General features: G+C 42.3%; 1 protein-coding gene across 1 annotated transcript; it reads right to left on the bottom strand.

Moving 5' to 3' along the window:
• Positions 1-130: 130 nt before the first annotated feature.
• On the bottom strand, positions 131-8784 carry GNG5 (G protein subunit gamma 5). The gene is made up of 3 exons (XM_014740078.3): positions 8336-8784; positions 4530-4674; positions 131-351 (listed from the first exon to the last, which is right to left on the bottom strand). The coding sequence occupies exons 1-2, from the start codon at positions 8414-8416 to the stop codon at positions 4549-4551; spliced, it is 207 nt and encodes a 68-aa protein (XP_014595564.2). The 5' UTR covers positions 8417-8784; the 3' UTR covers positions 131-351; positions 4530-4548.
• Between the last annotated feature and the right edge of the window lie 325 nt (positions 8785-9109).

Raw genomic sequence — 9109 nt, 5'->3', positions numbered from 1 at the left:
AAGATTTGGTGGAACAAACACTAAAAACTTAACCCCTTCTTAAGGACAATGGAAAACTGCCATTTATCTTAGGTATTCAAAACAAATAAATACATAGTGTACTTAATACCAATAATTAAGCAAAAAAAACTTTTTATACTAAGTATTTTATTGTATGCTGCTGCCAGTGTATATAAAATAATTACCCTTGTGAAATAGAAATTCATGAAAATTCAGAGAGGTAGATGTTAAGGACTGACAAAAGCAGAAGTTTGTATAGTATGGCACGTGTTACAGGGATAAGCTTTTATACAGGCTTCAAATTCAGCTCTCCTTTGAATTCACTGGTTCATGAACAGTGGTTTAGAAAACCTGAAATGGAAAAAAAAGTGAATTAGGGCAAAAGTCTCAAAGAACAATAGTCTTTTCTGAATAGCAGTACATCTTGTATTACTTTTAGGGCATTCATATTAATGTCAGTTTATACAAGTGCTTTCAGTTAAACTAAGTCTTTTAAAAAAAGACATAACAGAGTTTGTAGGAAGAAATGAGAATGCCTATAGTGTAAAATGTAATTTAATTTTCACAACCACACGGAACTATGTATCATTTATGGTTCATAAATAAAGAGATTTAAAGAGTAACTTGCCAAGATCATTTCCAAAATATACTCTATCCCAATAAAAAAGGTTGATATAAAAGTCTCTAAGTTGAGAAAAATCTGAACATCCCTAGGAAATGAGCAATAGTAGTGAGGAGAGCAGTTTGGCAATATCTACTAGGAAGAAGATGCAATCACACTTCTATTTACCTAGGTAAACCTATACACAAAGAGAAATATGTACGTGGACATTAACTACAGCAGTGTTTCATTAGTAAAGAACTGGAAATAGCCTAAATGCAACTCAACATGGGTATGGATAAATAAGCTTAGGTTTTACACATGGTGGAATACCATACAGCCATTAAAATGATGGCAATTAACATGGATCAACACAGACCTCAAAAGTAATGCAATAGTTATGCCTTAAAGAAACAATAGCTATGTTTAAAAACTATAAAACACAATAAATATATGTAGTAAAAAGTAAAAACATGGGCATACCAACTTCAGGATAAGTTATCTCTATGGAAAGGTAGAAAAAGTGTATCTTTCATTTTTAAAAATAAGGTAAACCATTTAATTCAGGATGGTAGATACATGGTTCATCTTTATAGTTATTTGAAAATTTTAGATATTCCATCACAAAAATGTTCAAGAGGCTGGTGAAAAAACATGTTTAACTTCACTTAACATGTACGATAATCAGTGCAAATTACAAAAACAAGATAGGCAGAAAATAGCAGCAAATAGGCTCAGATCTGTTTGGCAAGGGCCCAGCAAAAACATTCTCAAGCTCCAGATGGAATAATATAAAAGTTTAATATAAGACTAGTGTCATTACATTTTAAATGTCATCCCTTATTAAATAATTTTACTTCTAGAAATTTATCTTAAAGAAGTAATTAGGTAAAGTATACATACAGGTACCAAGATACTGGCCTCAGTGAAGCCTCAAATTTGCAAACTTCAATATTCAATGCAGTATAATTAAGTTACATAAGTTATAGTACCTCCACTCAACATCTCATTTACAAAGAATATTTAATGAAATAAGATAATTCATGTTTTTTTAAAAGCAGAACAAAAAACTGTACATACTATGATCCTCACTATTTTTAAAAATACATAAATCTTTTCCTTTTGAAAGAAAAAAAAATATAGGGGCCAGCCCCATGGCCAAGTAGTTAGAGTTCCACAGGTTCTGCTTCGGCAGCTCTGGGTTCGCAGGTTCGGATCCCAGGGGTGGACCTACTTTACCTATCAGCCACGCTGTGGAGGTATCCCACATACAAAATAGAGGAAGACTGGCACAGATGTTAGCTCAGGGCTAATCTTTCTCAAGCAAAAAAAGGAGGAAGACTGGCAATGGATGTTAGCTCAGGACGAATCTTCCTCACCAAAAATAATTATATATATAATCTGTTAACAAGAGTTATTTCTAGGCATGCAAATCATGGTAATTTCTATTTTCCTTGTACTAGCTGTTGCAAAATTATCTATTTTTTTAATTATAAAAGCTATGAGTATAAACACTCAAATATAGATTCTTCACATCTATGCCACTTGGTATGGGCCTAGGACCACCAGCATCAGTGTAACCTGGGAGCTTGTAAGAAATGCAGATTCTAGGGCCTCACCCCAGACCTACTGAATTAGAATTTGCATTTTAACAAGGCGAACTGTAGATACATTCAAGTTTGAGAAAAAATGCTTTTACATCCAAATATTCTTTTCCTAGCCCAAAGTGTTTCAAATCATATCCACAAAGGTGTTTTATTATACTGCCAGGATTAATAGCCATTATTTTACTTTGACATCTGGGTTCTTATCCCCACCATATCTGTAACCTTAAACAAGTCATAGACTCCTGTGAAATGAAACTATTAACAGCCAATTAAGAAGCCAGATGTCTTAATAGTATTTTATATCAAACGAAAATAAACCACTTTAGGGGCCGGCCCTGTGGCCAAGTGGTTAGGTTTGCACGCTCTGCTTTGGTGGTCCAGGGTTTCACCGGTTCAGATCTTGGGCACAGACCTAGCACTGCTTGTCAGGCCATGCTGAGGTGGCATCCCACACAGCTCAACTAGAAGAATCTACAACTAAATATACAACTATATACTGGGGTGCTTTGGGGAGAAGAAGAAGGAGGAAAAAAACCACTTTGGAAAGTGAATACAACACAAATAGAGGTTTAAAAAGAATCTTTAATAAGCCATAAAAATAAATTTCCAAAAACTGCCATGAAGAATTAATGTTGCCAGAAGCAGGGAAGTATTAAACTGTTAAATATGAAGTTGCTAGACTATTAAAAAGAATTACTTCCTCACGGAAAACCTGTTACTCAAAGGGTTTTTTTTCCTGGTGTTTCAAAAATCTTAACCAACTTAACCAATCATTGTACTTACTGGCAACATGTTGTACTTATACATGCTTCCTGGACGCTCTCAAGTCTACAAAGCTTAATTAGGGAGGGCACAACTATGTAACATGGTATTTTAGGAAGCAGCTTCCTGGACTTTGAGGAGTTAGAATGTTTGTAAAGGGCGTGTGCCACACAGTCTTCTTTTTTTTGTTTTAAGCACTACAGTCATGCTTCCTGTAATGACGGGGATATGGTGTGAGAGATGTGTCCTTAGGGGATTTCATCTTGGTGCAAACATCAGAGTATACTTATGAAAACCTAAATGGTATAGCCTATTACATACCTAGGCTGTATGGTACTAATCTTATGGGACCACTGTCATATATATGGTCCTCTGTTGACCAAACCCTCGTTATGTGGCGCATGACTATTTTAAGGTTGCTTCTCATAGGTCAATACTGGTGAGTCCACACCCTGACTAAAGTACTCTGAATTTATAAAAGGTAGTGCCCTTGGATTACATTTTGAATTATCTGCAGCATGTTGTGGGTCATACCTCTTTTGAACATTATGTTTTTACACACGCTGGCATTTGAATTGGAAAGTACAGATTAACATATAAGCATGCTTTAAACCAGCCCATCCTTTAGTTTCTTAATCCTCTGAAATCCAATCCACTGCCTATCAACATGAACTCACATGCTTCATTTCCCTCGTTTTATCTTTACTTAACAAATAGGAATATGGGGCCAGCCCGGTGGTGCAGCGGTTAAGTGTGCACATTCTGCTTCAGCAGCCCAGGGGTTCGCTGGTTCGGATCCCAGGTGTGGACATGGCACTGCTTGGCAAGCCATGCTGTGGTAGGCGTCCCACATATAAAGTAGAGGAAGATGGGCATGGATATTAGCTCAGGGCCAGTCTTCCTCAGCGAAAAGAGGAGGATTGGCAGCAGATGTTAGCTCAGGGCTAATCTTCCTCAAAAAAAAAAAAAAAAAAGGAATAAAAAGTAAAACCTGTTATTCCCAACTCCAAATGCTGACACCATGTCAGCTTATTGAACTATCTCCTGATTTTCTCTTGTGTTCACAAATCCAAATTCTTTGCTATGCTGCCCTATTATAGCTGGGTTCTATTAGAGCAATAACATCAGAATTAATCCAAATTAATTGGAAGTACTTTAAAAGTCATCCCCATAAACACTGCAGATTTTTTTAACTGGCTAAATATTTGCTACATACTCAAAAATTAAACCAGTATTCAGGGACCCCAAATATAGCATTAGGTCAATGCTGTAAAAGGTAACATCTTGTCACAGCAGTGACATTTTCTACTGACTCTCCCATACCCTCTTTATGGTTATTAAATCCTCTTTTTATGATAAAACAGAAACAATTTGTCTTCAAGACTACTAAATCAGCAAGTTTCATCAATCCTCACTTTCCTCACAAAAAGACTGGAAACTTGAAGTGCTAAACAAAAGCGCATGGGATGATCTTGGTCACCTGTAAGTGCTACAGAGACAGACTTGACGAGTTATTCCTACTACGTGGGGTTCTGTTGTTTTAACGTAAGGAAACTTACCTTCCAAAGATTGGTTTTACTACAAAAAGGAACAGACTTTCTGGGGTCTGAAGGGATTCGTACTTGAAGACACTCCAGTCAGCAGGGGGTCATGTTGAGCGTTCTGCAGACAGAACTGTTTCAAATCTGCAGCGGCCTGGGAAACCTGTACAAAACAAGGGAGGAGTGAGTGAGAATGTTTTGATGAAGGTCTTCTCAAATCTTTCAAAATACCCCCAGTACACACTTTTCTTAACTCAAAAGAAGATGACATACTAACTGAAGGTCAACAGCCATACCAGGCTCTTATGCTTACAACACTGCATGTAAATAATTCTAGTTTATAGTATGTTTTGTTTTGCTTATTAGAAACATCAAATGATTCAGTATATATAAACAGTACGACTCCATTTATCTGCAAAGCATAGCACAGCTTGCTAGTTTATTACTAAATAGGCTGTGCAAGTACAACCTTGAGGGTATGCAGCATCTTGTTTTTTATTAAAAGCAGTACACAACATTAGAGGTTAAACAAAAAGCGTTAAAATTCTAGTTCTAGAAAACGATTACTTCGTCTTGAAAGCAGTATTACTGGAAAAGTGCTACTGTGGATGAACATCATGTTCTAAATCTGAACCATTCAGTTCATTGTTTTGGTATTATGTACCATCAGTTGTTTAATGTTACAAAACTGGACAGTGACAGCTTTCTGCTCAGTGTCATGTGACTGAAAGACTGATAGCAAACCTTGGTTTAACTTCACTGAGCAGCATTCCTTTAAGAAACTATATTTGTCTTAAATGTGATTTACTAATTTTCATATATGTATGCAATGTCACTCAAACAGAACTTAAGGGACTTTTATGGCTTTATCGTTATTTTGTTTATATCCTGTATCACTTAAACATCTACTATTTGTATATATTCTGGTTAAGGTAATGCAAGATACCAAAACAATGAACTGAATGGTTCAGATGTAGAACATGAATGACTAAAAGATGACCCAAATGAAAACAATATCCTAAGTCTTGAACTGAGTTTTAGGAAGATGGGAAAACCATTTACTTTATTCTCAGTTTTAACTCTCCTCAAGGACAGTGAGAGCAGGTGTCCAGTTTGCCTGGGTATTCAGCATTTGAAATGGAGGTAAGAGTGTCACAAGTGCTCCCTATACCAAGAAATCCTGCAGATTACAGTCGTACCCAGACGTTAACCTGATAAAGGGATCCATCATCCTGAGAAGAATCCAAACTTCGTGGAATCTGTTTGTCTCTTTGGCTTATACAACAGCCCACGGTAATGTGTTCCATAGGTCTACTTAGCAACTATGTAAAGAAGTAGTTTTTAAATACCTGGTAACAAGTATTATGACAAATGGCCATCCTGCTCCCCTCAAAAGAATGTGTAGCTAAAGGGGGGGGGCAGGAATGGGTGTATCATTTTTCACAACGTTATAACTTGGTTTCATTTACTTTAACCAGCAGTGAGGATACAGTAAAGTTTCCGTTAATTTTCTGCCTAAAGTGTAGGAAGGCTCCAAGTTAACTCCCTTTCACAAACATCTCAAGCACCACTATGTGCCAAATATACTTCTAGACACAGAATATGCAAGAGCCAGGTCCCTGCTGTTACAGAGCTGACAGTTCAAGGGAAAAGGCAGGAGCTCTGCAGAAAAAAAAGAGTGGTTTGTTAGATTGTAACCTGAGGGGCAGTGTCTCCGAGGAGGTGACATTTAAACTGAGATCGCTGACAAGAGATCCAGCCAAGTAAAACCATCATCGAGAAACTAATTCCAAGCAGTGGGGAGAACCGAGACAAAGGCTCTAAAACTGGAACAAGCTGTGAGCCAAAGCACTGTAATCATCACCATCCAGGAGGTTGAAACTCTATAATCCTGACAATTATTAGTGTCCTGGGTTGGCAATAAAGTGTATGGTCACCCTACATATGGGAGAGTTGTCAAGCATTTGTGATAATTTTTATCAGCTGTACTCAAACAAAGATTTAAACAGTAAACTTGTGCTAGTTTACAAATAAAATATCACAAAAAAGCACCTAGCACAGACTCATAGATAAAATAGATTCACAAAATGAAATCAAACCAACCACGTTTTGCAATGGGTCTAAAGAAAAGCTCATTTAAAGTTCCAAGGTAGGATGCCCTCCCCTCCTTGCTACAGCCCTAGTGTGAGACAAACCAAGAACTCTAAAACCAAAGCACTGGTGGTGGCATTAATGATCCCAATCCGAAGCCTCCTAATGAATTAGGTATATGAGGCAGGCATCTCTCTGCAGAGCTTTCATGGGGGACTAGTATTTTCATGGTAAAGCCATGGGAGGAGTACTTTAGTCTGAGGGCTTCATCTCATTTTCTTTAGAGACTAGGACTAAGCACCCTATTTATAGGTACTGCTTTCAACCAGCCTTTTTTTTTTGCCCCTTCCCCTTATTTTTTTCTTTCCTGGGCCATTCCAATGTACCATAAAGGCACAACTGAATGATACTGTAATGATTAGTTAAGAAATATATGATTTCGAATTTCAGTGTTAAATCCAGCCAAGATAACCATAAACTACTGGGATGAGGTAAGAATCTGGAGATTAGAGAAAAGGATTGCAAACAGCAATGGAGTCTACAGCACTAAAAGGACAGGAAGGGAGGGGAATCCACACCAAGACTAATGGGAACTAACTTTCCCTCCTGAGGTGACCACAACTGAGTAAGCTAGGTCCCTGACATTTCTACTTAAGGAAGTAGGTAAATGGGAGACCATTTTACTCCACAAAACATTTGAGGGAGAAGTAAAGACTAGCCTGATGAGTACAGAATCAAAGCATTTTGGAAATTGGCTGCTTCTTTCAACAGAGCGCATGATTTATATATTCTTCTGTTTCTTTTTTTAATTACAGTAAGTGTTTCACATGTAAGGTGACTTGCACCACAAAAAAAGCCAATCCACTGAGGATTTAAAAAATCAAGAGAAACTTGGAACAGCACTTGAAGGTCAGGTTATCATACCAACACACACAGACGGCTTTCCCCCAAAGTAAATACCCAAGACAAGGTCAATGCTAACTAGACGCCAAAGTACATAGGACTGGTCCACCCTAACCGCGTCCTCGGGTATGCGGACCAGTAATATCCCCAAGGTCAGATCACAGCAAACTGTGCCAAAGAGCTATGAAATGCACGCTTTGTACGAGGCTGTGCAGGGCATCTGCGGTAACGTGAGACTCGGGAACGCTTCGAAAACACGCTTCTTTAACCTATAGCTTAAGTTATGCCCAAGAATTCGTTTTCAAGTCTGTTTTCGGCGGATGAGAGGAGCCCGAGGTAACAATCTACTATAAAGGGACTGGGTTTGGGAAAGTTCTGAACAAAAGAAAAATACTGTTCTGAAACAAAAGTTGGATGACACCCCGTCCGGCGGCGAGAGGCGGAGGCTGGCAGAGGGTCGGGCAGGGCGCGGACGGCGCGGGGCAGCAGCTGTTGCGAGGGGAGCCGCGGAGTCTCTGCGGCGAGAGGGCGGGAGGCAGAGAGGGAGGAGGACCGGAATGCGGAAAGCCGCCGCTCAGCCCAGGGCCAGCCCGCCTTGGAAAGTCCTGAGGCGGAAGGGCGCTCCAGCCGGCCCCCCAAACCCCAGCGCCGGCGCGCCGCTACTTCTCTCAGGCGAGCTGCTCGCCGACCGCCAACGCCGAGCGCGCGTCCAAACCCGGGGAAGCGAGAGCCGGACGCGGGTCCCGCCCGCCCCGGCCAGCTCGGCCTCGGGGTCCCACCCGCTGCCGCCACCGCCCTCTCCTCCCCCTCGGCCGCCCGCCCACGCCCACCTTCACGCGGTTGAGCCCGGCCTCCAGCCGGAGCTGCTGAACCACTTTCTTCATAGCGGCGACGCTGGAGGAACCAGACATGGCGCACACGAGAGCCGAGCCGACTCGTCGCTCTGTGGGGCGGGCGGGCGGGAGCGGGTCCGCGGGGCCAGACGGCAGGGCAGCGCGGCAGGGGGCGGGGCTCGGAACTTTGTGTCTAAGTTTCCGGTTCTTCGCCCAGCGGCTCCACCCTCGGCGCGCATGCGCGTCCTCCTCGGCCCGCGGTGCCAGCCTCTGGCCGCGGAGAGAGAGCAGGGAGCGAGAAGGGGCGGAGCCGACGGTGGGCGCGGCAGCGGCGGGACTCGAGCGCGGCCGGACGCCCAGCCTCCCTCCCTCCCTCCCTCCCTCTCCGGGAGGCCCGCTTGGGAGAGGTAAGGAAAGAGCATGGCGGCCTCCCAGACTCGCGAGCGACTCTGAGGAGGGCTGGTGAGGGCAGTCAGGTGCTTGAGGGCGTTTGTAAAAGGCCTGGTGGCAGGGTGACGAGGAGGTGCCACTCCTCCCGACGGAGTTGGAGGCGGAGGTTGAGGGGAAGGGAAGGAGAGCGCCCAGCCGGGGCGTAGGAGCGAGAAGGGTCCGGCGAGGGTCACTGGCACCCTGGCCCCTAGAGACGTGTCTCTCAGGGACCCGAGTTTGTCCGGCGGGCGGCCATCCGCAGCCCGCTTCCCCACCGTCGGGCCCCCGAGGCCTCAAGAGGGCGCGGAGGTGGCTAACCGACCGAGGGGGGCGGGCGGCGGG

Source organism: Equus caballus, chromosome 5, assembly GCF_041296265.1.
Source record: "Equus caballus isolate H_3958 breed thoroughbred chromosome 5, TB-T2T, whole genome shotgun sequence".
Classification (NCBI taxonomy): Eukaryota; Metazoa; Chordata; class Mammalia; order Perissodactyla; family Equidae; genus Equus; species Equus caballus.
This window is presented reverse-complemented; position numbering and strand designations above follow the sequence as displayed.